The sequence below is a fragment of the Taurulus bubalis genome, assembly GCF_910589615.1.
Source record: "Taurulus bubalis genome assembly, chromosome: 7".
Classification (NCBI taxonomy): Eukaryota; Metazoa; Chordata; class Actinopteri; order Perciformes; family Cottidae; genus Taurulus; species Taurulus bubalis.
The window spans coordinates 19,144,823-19,165,589 of record NC_136595.1 but is presented as its reverse complement, the minus strand read 5'-3'; the positions used below and the strand labels follow the sequence as shown (position 1 = coordinate 19,165,589).

At 40.8% G+C, this 20,767-nt stretch overlaps 3 protein-coding genes across 3 annotated transcripts; 2 read left to right on the top strand and 1 right to left on the bottom strand.

The window, feature by feature from the left end:
• Window positions 1-2,203: 2,203 nt before the first annotated feature.
• prrg1 (proline rich Gla (G-carboxyglutamic acid) 1) lies at window positions 2,204-5,937 on the top strand. Its single transcript, XM_079220504.1, has 4 exons — window positions 2,204-2,240; window positions 3,070-3,230; window positions 4,072-4,532; window positions 5,655-5,937. The coding sequence occupies exons 1-4, from the start codon at window positions 2,231-2,233 to the stop codon at window positions 5,659-5,661; spliced, it is 639 nt and encodes a 212-aa protein (XP_079076630.1). The 5' UTR covers window positions 2,204-2,230; the 3' UTR covers window positions 5,662-5,937.
• Window positions 5,938-8,853: 2,916 nt separating this feature from the next.
• Window positions 8,854-13,229, bottom strand: cpox (coproporphyrinogen oxidase; the record flags this gene model as incomplete). The annotated part of the gene is made up of 7 exons (XM_079221025.1): window positions 8,854-9,710; window positions 9,809-9,913; window positions 11,011-11,229; window positions 11,977-12,118; window positions 12,227-12,337; window positions 12,467-12,610; window positions 12,695-13,229. The coding sequence occupies 7 exons, from the start codon at window positions 13,227-13,229 to the stop codon at window positions 9,626-9,628; spliced, it is 1,341 nt and encodes a 446-aa protein (XP_079077151.1). The 3' UTR covers window positions 8,854-9,625.
• A 3,623-nt stretch (window positions 13,230-16,852) lies between these two features.
• ccdc181 (coiled-coil domain containing 181) lies at window positions 16,853-20,038 on the top strand (the record flags this gene model as incomplete). The annotated part of the gene is made up of 5 exons (XM_079220952.1): window positions 16,853-16,954; window positions 17,357-18,313; window positions 18,442-18,588; window positions 18,997-19,157; window positions 19,683-20,038. 5 exons carry the CDS (start codon window positions 16,853-16,855, stop codon window positions 19,852-19,854), a joined length of 1,539 nt encoding a protein of 512 aa, XP_079077078.1. The 3' UTR covers window positions 19,855-20,038.
• Window positions 20,039-20,767: the final 729 nt, after the last annotated feature.

Below are 20,767 nucleotides of genomic sequence, written 5' to 3'. Positions count from 1 at the left end.
TGATCATGCGTGAAGTACAAAATGTCAGATTGACAATTTTTAATGGACTAACATCGAGTTAATAAACTGTGTGGAAAGAAATTGTAATTGTTTTTTCCTCCTCTTCAATGATTAACTGCCGGCAGTGCACTACAGCGGACTAGTTGATGTGAGAACATGTTTACATTTGTGAGACTAATACAAACAATTTACTAATAAATGATAAAAATTAATTGGATAGCGGTTTGTTTTCTTAATCTTCAAGGCCATGAAAATATCAATTGTAACACAATTGATAGGTGAAAAATTGCTGAAGTCAATGCCTTTTTAAATGTGTTTTACAGCCATCCAATAGGATTAGAAACTAAACTACCATTAATTCCACCTTGATTGGTTGCTATTATAAATGGCCAATACTTGACAAAGATATTCTTAAAAGAATTGCTGCAGTTTTCCCAATTAAATAAAAATAAAAATAGGTATCTGTTGGACTTCATTTTGTGTTCATAATACTGAGGAAATCAATTATATTGAAAAGGAAAATGCAAGAAATAAAGATGAATTTCCATGTACAATTCAGTGCAGGTAAAAACTACCATAAAACACTATTATAATAAAAGAGAAGATTCAGTTGTTGTCGTTTCTTTTTGAAGTAAAAGAAAACACATTGACATAATTTGGTATAATTAATTGTGTGGTTTTAAAAATAAACCAAACTATACAAATTACATTTGGCAGAAATATATAAACCAGTCTGATCCAGAAAAAGGGGACTGAAATCTGACAAAATGTGTAGAAATGTTTTACATTGTCGTAAAGAGTAACTTTTGGGGTTCACAAAAACACTTGCAAAGGATGAACTATTCCCATTTCATTTACATTGTTAACCTTTAAATTTGAAGCAATGTTGGATTCTATGATTTTTATCTTTACTATGTAATGTGCTTGCTGCTGCCACAAATAAATCTCCCCTGGGGATGAATACAGTATCTATCTATCTATCTATCTATCTATCTATCTATCTATCTATCTATCTATCTATCTATCTATCTATCTATCTATCTATCTATCTATCTATCTTAATGAGTTGTGCTTATTAATATACAGTCTATGATTATCACCTTATTGTAAATGACTACACTACTAGGATAGTTTGAATTCCGTTAAGTCATTTCGCACTATGAAGTTATTATGTGAGGTGTCATCATTCTGGTCTGTTTAGTCTGAGTCTTTGATCCTGTCGCTTTAAATCAGGGGAAGGGGCAGTTCGTGGGGCTGCTGTGGGCAAACAGAGCTATGCGCCTGCGCACCGTTCATAGCAGCACCGCGGGGCAGCAGTAGTAACGAGGGATCGTTTATGCGCATTTTTGGTACGAAAAGAGGTGAGCTGAATTGATAAAGTTGATTTACACACTAACGGACTGCTTTTGACGAGACGTAAATAAACGCCTGTAATAGTCACATTCGGAGGCCCTTTCTCTCGTCCACTGTTTCCGGGGCAGTTTGAATCATGTGTTGCTCGTTGACGTTAAATCGCCTCCGACTGAACCGGAGACGCACAGATCCTACAAATCAGCCCCGCTTGTCAACGCACACAGGCGGCGCTAACCAGCTCCTCGCGCAGCTAACGGCGCTGCTCGCGCGGCCGAGATTAGACCGTCAGCATCCGCAATGAGGCTCAGTCTCACGTTGTCCCGCTGTCTCGTTCGTTATCTGTGTAACGGGGCGGCGGCGCTTTGTTTGTGTCCGCCGCTGGTGATCTATTTCGGGGAGCTATGAGCAGGATTCCCGTAACACTTAACACTGGCCAGCAGCCGCCATTGGTCACTGTCACTTTGGTCAAGGATGTATCGTACCCACAACACGCCCTTTAACGCCTGGCTGTTATGCTCCTACACATTCATTATGCTATAATTATGTCTTAATTATCCTAAATATTGGAGTAAATTGTGACTACGTGGATGTGGTGCTACTGTTATGTCCTGGTTTCCTTCCCTATATATATATATATATATATATATATATATATATATATATATATATATATATATATTTTTTTTTTTAAAAGGCATTTCCCTCATGTGAGCAATGTTATGAGTGAGCAGGCACAGACAGCTGTTTATCCCTGTATCGCATGAGAGGGAATCTTTGGTTAATTATTGTCTGACTTGTATCTGCAGGTTCCGAGCTGCACATTAATGTGTTTTTGATTTTGTACAGATAATTCACCCCAAACAGACTCGCGGGAATCATGGGGAGTGGTAAGTTTATTGTCAACATACTTGTGATTTTACCCCAGGGGCAGAGAAGTTCACGTTACCCTTTATTACTTTCAAATTTCTTTGGAAACTCTCCTCCAATTTCTTGTTTTTGTCTTTCCTATTGTGTCAACATTCCATTTTAGTCATTGGAATGTGACTATTCAGGGTTTTTTTCTCTTGTCCTTCTTACACAATTCCCATAATTTCCTGTTTTAGGCCTTTTTGTCCACTATTTCTTATTGCTTTTCAAGTTGTGTGCTGATCACAGCCCTGAACTTCAATCTGAATTACTTAAATTCAGTTAGTTAATTTGGTAGCACATCCGAGTTCCGAATTCTTTAGCGAGAGTTTATGTTCTTGTCCTGAATTTGTAAAACAGAGGGCCACTCTGTCTCTCTAAGTTCATTCCTCTAGTTTATATTATGTAGCCCAGGGATGGATGCCTAAATCAAAGGAGCTTTTGTTTTTATGCAGAAATGTGGGCACTGGGCAGCGCTTGGCTCTGCTCTACTGCCTTTGTTTCAGTCGCCACCTCTCTCACTCTTTTTTTTTTCCCGTGTTGTTTTTTGGCATCTCTATCCTTGTTTCCCCCTTATGCTTCTCTCCTCTCTCTTTCAATACACACTCTCTTTGCTTAAATTGTTCCCACCTTCACTTCCTCCCCCACATGCTGTTCTGCTTACTGACTCACCACTACTTTCCTCTCTTATTTTCTTGTCTCTGCTTGTGATTTTGATTCATCATTAATTTGCTTTCTCACACAACTTTAAATCTGACATCCTTTCCTCCTCTCTGCCCTTGTCTTTGTCTCCTATCGCTTGCCTCTCAGTGTTCCTGCCGGCGGACGCGGCCCACTCAGTGCTGCGCCGGCTGCGCAGGGCCAACTACTTGCTGGAGGAAATGAAGCAGGGTAACATTCAGAGGGAGTGCCGCGAGGAGATCTGCACCTATGAGGAAGCCCGCGAGGCTTTTGAGAACGACGAGAAGACGGTGAGGGGATGAGAGACGCATCACATCAGACCTACAATCCCTCCTTTCGTCAAGACTAGATACACACAGGAACAGAAAAGTAGAACAGGGATAAAGGGATAGTTCTGATTTTTTTTTAAATTTTTTTTTTTAGGAGTAGGTCATTTGAGTTCCTCACCATTTGTAATGTCGAGAAAGGGCCCAGCAGGCATTCATGTGTTCAGAGATTTCCCAGAAAGCCAGTGACTGGTAAGACAAACATTTACCACACCTCCATGGGGTCATTAAACACAAATAAGCAGCAACAACACAATACACAAACACACACACAATTGGTTGGAAACCTTTTGAACACAGGACTCCCAGCTGGAGCTAAAAGCCACAAATCAATATTACTACTGCTGAGTAACTCATACCTGCCACTCTATGTAAGAGAATCCCAAAAGTTCTATTTTGTAGGCTTCATGTGTCCAGTAATGAAATCCTACGCCAAGAGTGGTAGCTTGTGGAATGTGTATGTTTTTTCAGGAAGTGATGATTATCAGCAGGAAGAACAACCGAGTCCATGCTAGAGAGGGAGGCATATTTGCAAAACTATTGTGAGAGGCCAGAGAGCAGATGGACATGCACAATCATGTGGTCGCTTTTTGTTCGGATGTGGTCGTCTACTGCCTTTTGTGTTGCAGTAATCCAGATAGAAAGCATTCACATAGTGGATTTTTGTCTGTACTGTGTACACCCTGTGTTTCGGAAACACTTTTCTACCACCGTGTTTACATCGGGGCCCGCATGAGTGAGCTGAGTCTTATCCTGAAGATTACGTGTTTGACAACATGAGTTTCTATCTTCCGTTTGGCTGCAGAGACGGTTCTGGGAAGAGTATGTGCGGGAGAGCAGTCCATCTGGAGGGTTGGAGACGGTGGTCGGAGGAGTCCACTCTCTGTACTTGATCGTACCGTTGCTGCTGGTCGTGCTCCTCATTGCCGCTGTCGCCATCACCGTGTGGCGCTGCCACTCCCGCAAGCGCTCGGAGCGCAGCCCCAGCCTCGGCCACTCTCATCACGACCACGTCTTGTCAGTGGTCTCCATGGACCATTGGGGGAGGGATTACCACCATGGGGACCAATCAGAACTCAGCGTCCACAGCAGCCCAGCATATCCAGGCTCAGAGCTCACATCAGGGAGAGGAAGCGCTGGAGACCCGCCACCATCTTATGAGGAGGCCGTGGGCCATTCAGACATCCGAATAGAGACAGAGCCACCTCCACAGTATGAGGATATTGTCAACACCAGCGCTCCCAATGTCAACGGTGGTCATGTGAAGTAAACCTGTCTCTCACTGGCACCCCAACAAAAGCCCTAACCTACACTAAGACCATCTGATTATTTAGCAGTGGTATCATGAGGCTTCCTCATTCAACACACACAGAAACACTTAACTGTCTGTCCAATGGACTAATGCAATCTTTGCCGTTCCCAGCGCTGTTGAAATTTGCACTAACTTTTCATCACTGAGGTGAAGTGATCGCAGGAAGGATATTACAATACCAAAACCAACCAGCTCTGCTAATCTTCCTCAAGTTGCATCTATGCTTTCACACTGCAGCAAAAACTCAGCTGGCATAACACATGTTGCATTTGGCGTGAAGAAAAAAGGATTCTGATTGCCACAATGAAGGACTATTCCAAAAGTGGATATGGGGGTTGGATCGATGCTTTATTGAAGATTATTGCCAATTATTTAGGCTTAAGTGGCCTGTAGCAGATATTTTTGCAACTACGTATTTAATTTGTCTTTATTCAAATTTACCTCTTTGTTTAAAAAAAAAATAGGAATTGTGTATATTGCACACTTTTCAGAAACATCATTTAGACAAGAAAACGGCAATTCCAGGGGAAACCCAGACAAATGAATATTGCATTAAGCTATTGTTGACCACCAAGGGGCAGAAAGAGAAAAACATGCTCAAAACCAAGCTTATGATTTATGTCTAACTAGATACTGAAGCGTGTGTCACTCCTGGGAAGAGCAATTTCAATATGAAGGAAATTACGTTGAAAGCTTCAAACTACACAGATGCTCCAGATAACACATTTGTCATGTTGCTATGCTAAGAAGAGATGAGAATAACTAAGACATGTGGCAATCTACACTAGAAGGACGTAATCAATTATTTGAGAACATATCCATCTAATACCAAGTAGTAATGTAAAAAGTGTAAAAATGAATGAAGATTATTCTCTAAACACACCACATTGTGAGTTAACCTGTGAGCCCGCATTGGACGCTTAAAGTACACTAAGAAGGTACATTTATATTTTGTGTCAACAAAATATTTCATATTTAGGGTTGTTGGACAATACATTGATTTTATTATTTTACACGCTCATTGGTTGCAATGTTATCATACATTCTTTTTTTTTTCTTCTTTTTTTCACTGACAGGCTCTGATTGTTACTTTAAGTGACATAATGGAAACAGCCTGGCTCGTTGAGAGGTCTCGTTCTGAAATCTGGAGCAGTGACATGTTACCAGAAGACGAATATAGAAAGGCAAGAGCCGGCCGGGCAGAGCTAGTTGTTCTGGAGTTCAGATAGATTATTCGGGTGCTGGTAAAGGACAAGGTTTTATTCTCTGTAATATATAATCTGAGCTCGTCGGAGGCAAAAAAAAGCACTTTTAGTAAATGCTGGAGCTAAAAGCCATATTATTATTTAATATTATTTGTTGCGCAATTGCCCTCGCCGCTCGTTTCATGGCTTCCTGTTGCAGCATTATCCCTCAATACTGGATCAATTTCCAAAATAATTTCGTCATTTAGACACAAAAACATGGGAAAATGTATTCATCTCACCAGCTAACTTCATTCCAATATTTACTTGTTAACTAGCTAAATACAGAAACATTCTCCACAAGTTATTCATTTACTTTTTGCGGTGTAGTGCAGGGTAGTAGTGGTGCTTGGTTTATTTGGGCTTGTTGACTGTAAATAGTAAATACAATTGAATGTAAATGCCCACAGTTTTATTATAGGGGTCAAAGGGAGCATTGATACCCGAGCACTTAGTAAATGATCAAGTGGAATCAAAACCACAGGTTAAAACTGTGTACAGCTGCAATTTGGGTGTTAATTGATTTTTCCACATTACAATCTGATTTATTGTTGATATCAATAATATCACTCAATGCAGGTTTAAATAGTCAAGTTGCCAAACTAATGCATCGGTCCAACTTCAGAATACACTTGTGAATGTTTTGGAGTTTAATATTTAAGATAAGACCAGCAGTAAAGTACGGAGGAGGTGCTGAAATGTGTTTTGTGTAAATGTGTCACATGTACTTATATTTTGATATTGCATGTAGCTTAGTCTGTACACCTAAAGTCAGATCTGGCTCTGCACTGTTTATTGATGGTCAGTGCTCGCTGGCCCATGTCTGCTGGGCTGTTGATCATTTCTCAGAACCTGCTTTAACTGTGAAAATCTCTCCCTGTGCTTTCCCTTAATGCAAACATAACCGTGTTAGAAATGTCCACAGAGTCTTCTGTTGGGCCATTTTCACTAAAAGCACACCGAGGTTTCTTCAAATAGTTTGCAGCTACACCATACATGTAAGTTGTGGAGTGACTTACACAGGAATGTGGGACAAAGCAATAGAAACACATCCAGGGGAGAGATTCTGTATTTTACAACACTATGGACAGAGTTCATGTTTAGCATGTCTTATGTACCTGTATATAAATATGTATAGTCTCTACGTGTGAAAGTAAGGTAAAGTGAGATTGCTTTTTACTGCATAGGAATGCAGCAAATGCATTGCCACCAGTGTAACTAGTATACAATAGGCTGTGGATAAATGAAGCACTTCCTGTGTTGAAGCTCAAATGGGCTGTTTGATAAACTAGGACAGTCTGGTTTGACATCTCCAGTGTCACTCTCAGCCATTACGATGTCACTGGAAACATAAAAAAAGAAAAAAGTGCTCGTGCTCTATATGCAATTTTCCTGCATATGTTCTAAAAACCAAAAATATCTGTCTGATTTTCCCAGATTCTGATGAGTGCCACATTTCTGGTTCCCACCTCACAGAGTTAGAGCACTGATTATACTTTTTTGTGTGAGTTGACCTGTGAACCTCAGCACCATGACCATGAACTGACTTGTGGGGGTCGCCATTTTGGTTTGGTCAGCTGTTGGACTGTTACTTGCAGAGCTCTTTTTCTTTTTTTCTTCTTTTTACAATGCCTTAATAAACAAACTGTTATAACACTAAATGCAAGATAACTTGTTATAAATCCTTTATGTGCAGAAGCTTGAATTAATTTGTAATAAAAAAAGTGCTATGTGTTACCTTAATTTCATTCAGTGCCATATGAATGTAGTGTTTTGTGTGTTAAACTTGAGCAGTATTCCCTCCTTGACTCACCCAAGGATCCACAGGATGCCTGCCATGTCTTCAAAAGTATAAACATTTAATTAAATCCATTAGTAACAATTTAGGCCCAATTTCAATTATAGTACTTTTTTTGTGTGCTAGTTTTCAATATTTTTATGCATCTTTCCAAAAAAAGTTTTGCTGAGGTTTGCCTTTTATTCATGACGTTGGTACATAATGATTATGTGCAGTTTATTCATGGAAACCTGCCAGATTTGGCATCATCTGAAAAGTGAAACCACTCGAGAGCTCACTGGCCCATTGATTGACGGCTGCTCGATAACATTATGTAAATGTACCCTTACACTTGGGCGTTAAAAATACCAAGCTATTGTATTTATGGCAACCATACTATGACTTGTTTTAAGTAAGTACACTATAACATTTTATCACAGTTTACCAGAACTTTGTATTTTTTAGTAGCACATTCTATGAAATTGTTATGACCCCGTACTAGGACTTCTTTGTGACATTTTTACGACATACCACCTCTTCTATCTACTATGACTCTTTGTGACAGAAAACTATATCAATACTTTTCTTTTTCAGTGACATAGGCAGCTGTATTTCATAAACGTTATAGGAATGTATTTAATATGATCAGTTGATCATATTAAATACATTCCTATAACACCAAACACCACCACAGAGGACAAGGGACAAAAAGAGCGAGGCTCTGCCAACAGGTGCCTTTTATAACCTGACCCTGATTAGTGGATTGGTTGTGGGAGGAGCCAGCCCTTGGGCTGCACTCACAACATCACACCCAATGCTGCATTCACTACACGGGGAGCATTACCCACCACAATATCAAGACGCGGAATACCATAACTTTTGTATGAGTTACTAAACTATGACTTTATTAGGCATACACATTTTTGTTGCATATGACACTGACTTTATGACTACATTGTGCATTTTTCAACACACTGTATTTTACAATTTCAAATAATTTTCATGACACTTTATGCAAGATTACATCTTTTATGATATTTGTATGGCATACTATAAGAGTTTTTTTCATGAATTTAAAAATGGCATACTATTCTATTTGTTTTATGACATTCATCCTTCATAAAAACATGATACACTGCTGAGCTTTTTCTCACTCCTGAATCATGAAGATTCTAAAAGGTACACTAAAGGTTGAATTACAGATACATGTGTAAGATGAAATACATAATGAATTCAATAATAGAATCAAAAAGGTAACAACAAAAGATTTATTATAATTGAAAGCTATAAATGATTTATACATTTCAAATCCATTTACATTCATCTCTCTTCATTGAGCCTCATTAGCAGTGACTCACTTCTAAGCTCTCTGTGGAACATGCTCCATCATCCAGCTATTGTCTTACTTCTGCTCAAACAAATTAGGCGACTCATTAACCAGAAGCGAACAACAAACCACAAAGTCAACGGGGCTCAAGAGGGAACAGTGCATTACTAGTCTGTTATTGTTTAGCTTTGATTGTCAAAAATAAATCCATTCTTGTGAGCAGATGCACTGAAACATAGATGTATTCATATTTGATACAAGAGTTGGCACACACATTTATGCTCTGTAGCTCAGCTCCCCTTACTTTCCCTTCCAGCGCTTTGTTAAAGGGGAGTAGAGCTCCAGAGCCACATTGAGCACAAGCATAGAACCAAAAAAAAATACAGCTCATGTTTGACACAAACACTTCTTAAAGAAGCACATAATCAACGTGAGATGACCTTAAAGGAGGTACAATTACCACCTGGTAACACGAGTGGTAATGCAATCCCAATGTGATTAAGTGTTATCCAGGCTGACAGGAAAGAGAGAAAAGTACCATTGCAGATTAAAAAAACGTATCAAGCAAGTGCATTGTAATATTATATTGGTAAACAGTTTTAACTGCAGCTGATTTAGTCAAACAGGTCACACAATTATAAAAACACAACAAAGACGGTTTCCTGGAGGTTTTGTCCATTTTAACCCAGTGAACACTGGTCACACCCACTCGTTGGGTTTTCGTAAAACCTCCAGCATCTCAGCCTCAAGGGTACCTTTGGCAGGCTCATGCATGTACTCCCACCTGAGGATGAAGGATAAGTCTGTTACCAAGCAACACTGACAGCTCACTAGCGTCATACAAGAGCAGGGTAGCAGTGCTTCAGACCAGAGGGAGCTTACCTGGCAGTGAGGGGGAGGGACATTAGGATGCTTTCAATTCTGGAGCCAGGCGTGGCCAAGCCAAACTTCACCCCTCGGTCGTACACCAGGTTGAACTCCACATATCTACAAAACAAACATACAAACCCGTCGGTTAACATCTCGCTTTGTGTGGCTAACGGTGCCGACAGCGCTATCCGTGTTTACTGTGTTTAAGGGTGTTTGCCACGCTTCAGTGACAACACTTGCCGGCGTTATTAGCTGTAACCGCCGTATGAGAGCAGTGCAGAGCGGCAGCCGTGAGCGAGCTGGTTAAGGCACACGCTCATAAGCACGAACATGCACACTAAGAGCACGTCAACAAAGATGGAAGAAGCTCGGATTACAACACACACAGACACAGAGAGAGAAAGAGTTTCTCTGCTCAGGTAGATATTACTCCATTGTATCTTTACACAGCAAATATTTGTTTGCGGCTATATTAACAGGCTGAATCCCTGAGGGTCAGGACGGCGTTATCAGCTTACATGAAGGATCATGCTCTAAAGCACACACAGTAAAAAAAGCAGGGAGAAGCTCGGATAACAACAGACACAGACTGTTAAAATATGTTGTGCTTTAATCAAATCCAATAAAAGCTATCCAATTTGTTTTAATAAGGATTCAAACCAATAATAAATATATTTGCTTGAGATATGTCGGTAATCCAGCACGTTTAACATTTAGTTATCTTTAAATCAAAGTTATTGTTATATGGTAACGGTAGTCTTCCAGGTTGATGCAGTGGAGTTATATGTATGTTAAAGCTTTGGGACACAGGCTGTGCATGGAGTCTGAGTCCACATCAAATCGTTTAACAAATAATCTGGCCCCTGATTGATGGGACTCCTAGTTACTTTTTTATTTGATCTTCTCCAAAATAAAAGGAAATTAAATGTTAAATGTGATGGAACAGCTATCATACACATGTTTATTGTCTGAGTGAGTTTATTTCTGTCAATTAATTCATAGTTGATTTGGCTGACTTTTTAAGCAGTATGGGTATGTATGGAGAAGTCAAATCTGTCCTTTACTTATGATGGCTCCACGTTCGGTTTATTCAGTAGATCTAGTTAAAAAAAAAGAGCTATAATCCACTACAAAATTTCCTTTTAACTATCTCCTATACAAAATGTACACATTACTCATCAACAGACACCATTTTTCAGTGTTTTTTTACTCACCTTCCTCGTCGTACCTGTTGCCAGGCCTTCTCCTCGTCAGTAAAGGAGTCATTGAGGTGTTTGTATACAATGGGCAGGTAACAGGGCACCACCGTGCGGGAACAGCTCTTGACGAAGTTGAACGCTTCCTCCTGACTCGGGGAGTCCAGGTCATCGAAGAAGATCCCTCCGATACCCCGAGTCTCTCCTCTGTGCCGGACGTAGAAGTATCGGTCACACCTAAATATATCAGATCAGAAGCAGTTTGGAGTTTATTTTTAACTAAGACTGGACTTTAAAATATTCAGTAGATCTGGGCCATGTAAATCAATTATTCAAAGGAAAGAGGAAGAAAGAAATTAAAAAATAAGTCAGGTGAAAGCACATCTATACTGACAGTTTATAAGGGAATTTAAATAGGAATAAAAATGTACCCTCATGTTTGCCCATTAAGTATGATGCTAAAGCTAGAACATAGCTAAGCTTGGCGTAAAGACTGGAAACAAGGGGGAAAAACTAGCCTGGTTATCTGCAGGTAAAAATAATTCGGTCAGTCAGCACCTCTACAGCTCAGCCCAAGCTAACAAGCTGCTGTCTGTAGCTTCATATTTATTAACATACAGATATTTGACTGGTATCAATTATCTCATCTAAAGCAAATAAGCCTATTCCCCAAAATGCCTTACTATTCCCTTTAAACATAACTTTAACTTCATTTGATTAAATGTACTTATTATAAGACAAAGCAGATAAACCACACCCGTAGCTTTCTTATCCCAAATGCTCATTCACTGGCCAACGCCAGGGCAAAACGTTTTTTCTGCAACTGCAGCTTTTAGGCAGAGACTTCCTCTTATCAGCATAATGCAGTGAGACTACACCCACTGTAATCCTCACGAACAAATACACACAAGTTTCATCGACATGTGTACGTGCTGAGGCACACACGTTTCATAAAAGCAGGACTATTCTTCAGTCTAACTGTACCATTTCTTAAAGTCGGGGTAGTACTGCGGGTGGTGCTGGTCACAGGCCTCCTTCAGGGTGTTGTGGAAGTGAAAGGCATCTTCTTTATTAACATAAATGGGAGTGAGGTCTGTGCCTCCACCAAACCACCACTGCTTAGTGCCTGGAATACACACACAGAAGAAAGAAACAAGGGTCATCATTCATTCATGCACTCAATAGTGTCACTGACACCAAGACACAGCTGCTGATGTCAAGGACTGACACTCACCATCTTCCTCTTCGATCTCAAAGTATCTGTAGTTGAAGTGCACTGTGGGGATGTGGGGATTCTTGGGGTGGATGACAGAGCTCACACCCATGGCACAAAATGGCAGCTTACCTGAGAGAAAACGGGGCATGATGTCAAACTGTATCCATTACATATTGCTCTGAATGTAGGTTACCACACTTATCAAGAGATCCATCAGGTGTTATGGCTGCACACAGATATGACGTTTACAAAACGTACCATCTTTCCCTTTGAGGACTTTCCCTCTGCTCGTCATCTGCCTGGCAGCCTCCTCGGTCAGGTTTCCAAACACCACTGACACATTGACTCCTGCCTTCTCAAACACCTTTCCATCTTGCATCACACAGCTGATTCCTCCGCCACCTGCACACCCACACACACTATATTGGTTGTGCTATTTTCTGACCGATTAGGTTTCATGCAAGTTCATGGCCGAGTCTCCCTCACCTTCATTTCTCTGCCACCGGTCCACCTTGAACGTCCCGCCATCCACCTCCTGCAGGGCGTTGCAGAAGTCGGCCTGCGTCTCCATGATCAGCATCTCCATCCTCGTGCGCATCTCCCCTTTCCTCTCCTCCAGCACGCCGACGTCGGTCACCGGAGGAGACATGAACCCCCGGCATCTCTCCAAGATATCCCCCTCTGGCTCGCTCTCCTGCGCGGGTTGGGCTACCTTCGTTGCCATTTCAGCCCGCTGGAAGTGGTTGGCGTTGGCTAAAAACCCCGCGACTGCCGCTGCTGCGGTCACTGCTGCGGCTCCACCGAGCGCCAGGGCTCCCTTTCTGGTTCGCCCGCCTGCAGATCTGCCTGCAGTCCCTCGGGACATGAACCGCACGCTGAATCCTCTGGAAAACCATCTTGTACCCGGAAGGAGAGCCACTGGGTCTCCTGAAGTAGGGAGCCTCTTTAAATGTGACATCAAACATCGTCTCGCGGTGGTTTGAGCCGTTTTGGTTACTGAGCAGAAGACAATGGTGGCCATTTGTAGGAGAAACTACTGTTGGTTTGTTTCTCGGTGTGTAGAGTCCGTTGATAGTTGTGTCCTTACTCAAAACATTATCAGAAGTTGTGTCTGCACGTTATCAGTCGTGCGTCAAGTCAAGGGGCACGTAGTCCTCCGTAGTCACAGAGGCAACATGGGAAGTGTCGTTCTTTGACGAGATCTCCGAGCAGTGGAAGCCTACAAAACAACTTCAAGACCCAAAATGCACTGCGCATAAATACAAATGTTGCGTTCATGGGACTCCTCATATGCTCCGTGTTTTGTTCTTTATAGTTAAGACGGATTCATGCTCCTCTGTTTGTTTGTCACATATCTTACAGTCTTCAAACGAGTGTCGTTTCAATACACAGACAGAACTTGAATTACACTCTGACCAGAATCTCATATGTTTTGTTTAGAGTATACTTAGCTCATTCATTAAACAGACTTAAATATCCCAGCATTACCAAATTGGTATAATTTAAACATATTTTATTTAAATAGTTTATCATATCTTCATTATTGACAGTAGTCCCGAAATTAAGTAACTGGCTTGACTGACTGGTACCACTGTCCAATGGTCAACGGAAGATATAAATGCTTGATTGTCATGTGATTCACAAAAAACATCAGATAATTATAAGAAGTACTTGGCGTATGTATAGATATGGGTAGAAATGGCTACAAACAGAGAGACAATTGCAATTTTTTGCTAATAAGTTGTTAATAAATGAATCAATTTACAATATTAATATAGAGCAACAACATATGTATTTAGACAGTAACAAGTCACTATATAAAGTCATTGATATGTCACAAATCTATATGGTTGATAGTAACATTCCTGATGGAAATTTAGGAATGATTATAATCAATAATGAAAAACACAGACATCAGATAGCATCAGTCATTCCTGCTGTTCTCTGTCCTCCTGTCTGCTTTGTCTCAGCAAGCAGGGAAAAATAAACTAAGATAAACAGACGACGGACAGACAGCTTTTGTTTGAGCTTGTTTAAAAAAAAGAAGCTGACCAAGCTTGGCCAAGCTTTTCAATTCTGTGCTTGTGTAAACATAGCGTCGAGACTGGAGACGATTGAGTTAGGCTTTGCTTTTGTTTACATGTTCATGCTTGTTGAACAGATGCATTGATAAAGTATTGTTTTTTTACGAATGTTTTATTGCAGTAAAGAGCGACGTCATAAGCTCGAATAATCTTCGCTCCCCTTCAGTTTCTCCACCTCTGACTTATGCTGACTTAGTTCTGCATGTTTATACTTGTGTGTATTTGTGTGTTGCCAGAGGGCCGATGAGATATACTCGCTGCAGCGTGATAATAAATTACACCAAAACATTTCAAAGTACTCCTGAAAAGCACCAGTGACATCAGGGCTGTCAATACTCCGGCCTTTCATCATTTAGCACTGGGGCCCGTTTAATACTGAGTTCCGGTACCCATCCCTACCTTTTTTTAAAGGTAAAACGCGAAAGGCTGCTGTAGAAACATGGCGGTGCAACATGGCGGACTTCATGAGGACCCACTCCCTATGGAAATAGACTTTTCTAAGCTGTCAAAAACATAGCAAATCTTTCAGTTCATAATAATTCAGATCATAATTAAACCCTGTGTCACGTTTTTGTTTAGTGTTTAGAGTGTTTATAAGTCTCAAGTGTTTATAAGTCTAAACAATGACTTCAAATAAATGGCTCTGGATCAAACAACATTGAGCTGAGCACCCAGTGATCCAGTTTTTTTTGTAAAGGTAATAACTTGTAAATTGAATCAATTCAAGACTATTTTAAAGGACATAATATTAATACATCCTTTGGTAATTGTCTGTCAATATCCTAATTCAGCATTTTTAGCATTCTTCTTTGTTTTTGAGTATTATTTGATCTGTTTAAAAATTGCATTTTTATACACTTTGATACTTGTAATTGTATTCATTCTTAAGTTCCTACGATACTGTGTTAAAATACACAAATATTTAATAAACTGTCTGCACATATAGCAGATAGTAATATGTACTTATACTGTCAGCACACTTGTTTTTGCTTCGGTGTGAATTAGTTGTCAATATGTTACAGTCTGTTATTGGAAAGTTTGTAATTTCAGGCTGCCATCAAAAAATCTGGCAGGGACAGCAGATGAAAATGAACCTCTTTGGCTGTTGTTTGGTGTGCATTGTCCCTGCAAAATAAACAAATAAAGAAATATCATGCTATTCATAGTAACTATAGTAAATAGAAAGTAAAATGTCCTGGTGGTTTATTTAAAATATTTTCTCTGAAGGGTTCAGGGAACAATTTGTCTGTGGCCTCTTGTTTACAGTGTGTACATGGAGATTGTATTGCTTGCGTGAGAGTTCTGTGTGCGCAAGCGCAGGTAGTAAGGCGTGTTGTAGGTCTCTATGACAACGGATATATTAAACCTTTTAGCGCTGTAGAGGGACTAGACGCAGCTTATGTGCGCAGGTGTTGCCCCGCAGACTACCAGACAGTGTGGGCCAGTTAGATGGAGTGATATCCACACAGCGACCCGCTTTTACTCAACAGGAATACTACGCAATAACCTGCTTGTGGTGAGTTTACTAACATATAACTACACCATATTAACACAATGTTTAACTGCTATTTATTCCCAGTAGCCAAAACATTTGGTTGTTCTGATTCCCATGAGTGCGAAGTGCCCCCTACGAGTAAGCTCCTAATTCGGTCTCCGTCCTGTTTATTTTTGTAGCCCGCCGAGCATTAAATAAACAGGATTATAGTCTATAATAAACTCCGAAACGTTTTGTAGCCATTGAAATGTGTTCTGAGTCATAACAGAAACAGAGCTAATGTAAACATAACCTACACGTTAGCAGAGCAGAGAGCATGTTTGTTAAAAAAAACAAAAAACAAAAAACAAAACAAGAGAAACAATTTACTAGAAAACGTGTAGAACCGATTTCTGTCCAGTAGGTGGTGACAAATCCCCCAAACAAGCAGCTCGGTTACAGTACAGCTCTGTAGGATCCACTTCTCATAAAGTGACATGAGATGTGTGGGAATTATAATTAAATCCATGACACACAATATGTTGATTGTTATTTGATTCGTGTGATGTTGTTTAATTAATTAAAATAGATGGAAACTGATGAGATACCTTGACTGTATTGTACGCTGCTGTAATAATATTGCATGTCTGGTGATATCCTCAGTCAAATATGTCATAGGATCTTTATGCCACTCATCCAAAGTGGTAAATAACACATTATTATCTGTGATGTCTGCATTGTAATGCAATTTAAAACATAGTGATATTTTCATATATGAAACAGATATGGTGTTGTATTTGCACCAGCATATCTACTTTAATGTGAATGCCATGTGTGTGATGGCACTGAAACCATGACATTTTAACCATTAACATTTTACAAAATTGACAAACTGTTTACAGATAATAATAAAAAAACACACACGGTTAAATGGGTCTTGTAGTGGCATAGATTAAGACTTATTTTACTTGTAATATGAAGACATTTCAAGGATATAGATATGGTAATAATTTTCCTTAGATCCTGCTTTAAGTGTGACAAGAATCTTGTTTGAAATTTGTCTCTGATCTTCTTCCAGTGAAGATTATGAGTGAGGTGGTTTGCACAAAGCCTCAGGAGGAATATGAGGACGACTTTGAGAAGGATCTGGACTGGCTGATCGGGGAGGAAAGTCGTAGTGAAGACCAGGTAAGCAATTTCTATATGAGCATTGGACAGACTGATTGCATACTACTTTCTTTCTTTCTTTTTTTTATCACACTGCTTCTTTTTTTATCACACTGCTTCTAAATTTGTGCTGCCCTACTTACTGCAGCCTTGGTGCTGCATGGGTCCCTGACTTTGCTCTGTAAATGTGTAACAGTGAGTAGGGTTCAGGTTACCTAGTACAGATCACTGAATGCATGTGAAACCCACTCTGTTGACAAACAGTGACATACTTTCACTGTGCGCCACTAGATGCATTATTAAAGAACACACATGTCTGTTATCAAACCAGCACACCCATTACCTGCTCAGGTATTGATGTTGCTCATTCATTTACCTCAACCTAATTAATGAATGCAGCGTGTCGGCCTTTCCGCCCCACAGGGTCCTGACTTTGGCGACATAGAAGCAGAAATTGACAGAGAACTGGAAGATGGTGACAAGAAGAAAGGAAAGAAAAGAAAAACGAAAAGCCACAATGAGGAGAAGAGAGGCAAGAAGACAGATGAGCTGGAAGAAGATGAAGAGAGGTGGCCCTCACCTATGGAGCCATTTGAGTATGACTCAGACAGAGACAGCCCAAATAAGTCGTCACCTATGGCCCCCCCACCCCCAGGGATGGATGAACAGACGGAGGAGGAGAAGAAGTACATTCTGGAGAAGATCCAGCAGGCTAATCAAGACTTGCACGACCAAGAAGCTCCAGATATGACAAGGCGCAGGCGGCTGCATTTTAAAGAGACGCTGGTGGATCTGGTGGTGCCTCCGCTGCAAGATGGACACTCTGGTGAGGTGGAAGGGGTGCAGGGAAACAAGGATTCAGAGGCAGAGACTGAAGTGTCAGGGAAGCTGTCCGAGCTTAAACTTTCCCCTCGGGAGGAAAGCGTGGCATCTGGAAGGGCTGGGGAGACCAGTGAGGGAGGGGTAAAGGAGGGTAGAGTCCTTGTAGAAAAGGACGGTAAGTTTGATCTGGTCAGTCTGAAAGATGTGGAAAGTCAAGGACTCCTCCCTCCTATAGCGAACAACTCCTCCCCACGTCACCAGCAGCGGACTGTGAGCTCCAGTAAGACCCACAGGTCCTCCTCCTCTCCTCGTCCTTGTGCCGGCTCGTCCCCCTTCCAACAAGCCATAGATCACCTCCGTGCCCCCAAACCTCCCGCTCAGCCCAGGAACAGGCCCAGCTCGGCCAGCCACAGCCAGAGAGGCGACCAGAGGAGAGGCAGCAATCGGCGGGTGCAGTCGGCCGCCGGGACACCCTCCCACACCACCTTCACCCTTTCCCCGCAGCAGAAAGAGCTGCTGCAGAGGATCCAGGAGAGGAAGGAGAAACTGGCCAGAGAGGTAAAAAAGAAGTGATATAGAGGTTTAAAAAAAGTTTGTACGTTCTGGAAAAGTCTAAGTAGCACATCTAACATTAAAATATTTCCACTTGGATTCTTGCTGTTCATCACGCTTGCTTCCCATGCCAGGAGGAGCAGAGGAAACTGGAGGAGGAGGAGCAGAAGAGGCAGGAGAACGAGCTGGCGTTTAAGGCGTGGCTGCTGAGGAAGAGAGAGCAGTTTCAGGAGGAGAAAAGGATCCAAAGAGCCCAGGAGATGGAGAAGATGAGTTCTAAGGTATCACCACAAGGGGGCACTCTAATCTGACAAAGCATGGATGTAAAGCACTGATATAAGCATGCGCTCCATGAGTACCACCCTAAGTCGGCTACAGTAGAAACAATGCTTGTACATTTATGGTTTGATCAGTTTTGTGCTTTTTTTAGTGACGAGTCAAACACCATTAAAAGTCATGCAGTCTCAAAATAATTGGTTTCCAAATTGTAGTGTAGTATAAGTATAAATAGCATAAAATTAAAATACTGTGCAAGTACCTCACAATTGTAAGTACAATACGATAGTAAATGCACTTAGTTACATTCTACCAATGCTTGAAAGCCAATTCAATTGTACTACTATCTAAATTATAAATATTTGTCATTTTCAAATAAGCATGATAGTTGTGCTCTTACAAATCTTACAAAGCCGAAAGACTCCAACGACTCTGAAGACTCCTTCCGGCTGTGGCTTCAGAGGAAGCAGGAGCAGCAGCAGAAGGAGAGACAGCTGGTGGAGCTCAAGAGGCTGGAGGAGGACAGCGGTTACCTCCTGCGCAGTCGCGAGGATTGTGAACGGGCCTTTAAACTGTGAGCTCATTTTCACATTTCCCTTCACTTAAAGTGTCAAATAATTGGCCAACTTTTCACATTTTATCAATATGTCTCTCTTGAGGTTCACATATACAGAATAATGCTATGGTTTTTCGTGAAATGGTAATAGACATGTAGTCTATTTGAACATTCACTGTTAGCATGATAACAAAGGAAGTTACTTAGGTAGTTAGTAACACCATTTCCACATGTGAAATCACATCACCTGTGAAATGGTTTTCCCACATTTTGAAATGACACATTTATCTTAAAATTCTTAAAATGTAATGAGTTAATTCACATGTGAAGTGATACATTTCACATTTTACAGTTTGCCTTCACATGTTAAAAGCATGTTGTCTCTTATCAAATATGAATTTCAAGATCATTTCTAAATTTCTAATTTGGTTCCATGTGTGAAATCCCAACATCATGGGACATTGCATTCCACACGTAAATCCAATCCTGGGTCATCTTCGTCCTCTCCGTCCTCTCCATCCTCTCTATCCTCCCCATCCTCAGGTGGCTGAAGCAGAAGCGGGCGGAGAAGCGGGCGGAGCAGCAGGCGGCTCGAGAGCGCTCCCGCAGGTTGGTGCTGGAGGAACGCCGCGCGCGGCGCACGAGGGACCTGCTTTTTTCCATCAATGAAACCAAGCCCTTCAGATTCAGCGAACAGCTGGCCTACCACTTCTGACACAAACACAAACACAAACTGCTGGATTCACACATCACCGTCGTCAGAAACCTCAGACTGGGCAACATCAGAGTTGGTGTGGGACACAAGACATGTATTCTCTGTTCAGTTTTTGCTCTGGTTTTGTTTTATCACTTCCATTTCTGTGCTTTAAGTCAAAGTTCTAAAAAAAGAACGTTTACCACAGTGACCTCAGTGTAATAAAAAACGTATTGAGTGAGTTATTTTTTTTACTGTATTTAACGCTGTACAGTGGCAAATGCACTTTACTTTAAATGGAGCTCTTAATAAACAACATGGCTTTACATCCTAAATGCACACGCTGAACCATTTGTTACTGGATGCCTTTTGTCAAGTTTTTGTTTGCGGACAGGTTTTCGACAGGTTAGGTAAACGGATGGAATCTATATCTGTAAGAGTTAAAAATGTAGATATAATGACTAAGTGGGTAAAAGGCAAGCAAATAATAGAACAGCTAGCCTGGCATGTTCAGAAAATGATATCACTTTACTGTAAGGCAGCCTTTCAGACCAGGACAAGACAACCCTAATGCCATATAACAATATCCAGAATCAAAGATAATATGTAGTCTCAAATCAAGATATAACGATATATTGCCCAATCCTAACACAAGTCATTTATCAGTTTCTTCATTTTAAAGGCATTCTTATTTGATCCAAAAGAGTACATGATGTTTCATTTCATGACATGAATACATACAATACAAATACTAAATATAGATATGGAATTTCATATTTTTAATAGGCATGTACACATACATGTTGGTGTGTTACAGCATTTCAGAATTAAATATCAGTGAAACAAAAAGTGGCCAACCTCATGAAAGGACCGGATGAAGGTTCTGGTTAGCAGTTTGAATCTATGTCGGAAAGAAAGCTCCTCTCGGTTTCTT

Excerpts from the sequence above, each read along its gene's own strand:
- prrg1 (XM_079220504.1), top strand. Across the intron at positions 3,231-4,071 it reads TTGAGAACGACGAGAAGACG|AGACGGTTCTGGGAAGAGTA; the intron begins GTGAGGGGATGA and ends GTTTGGCTGCAG.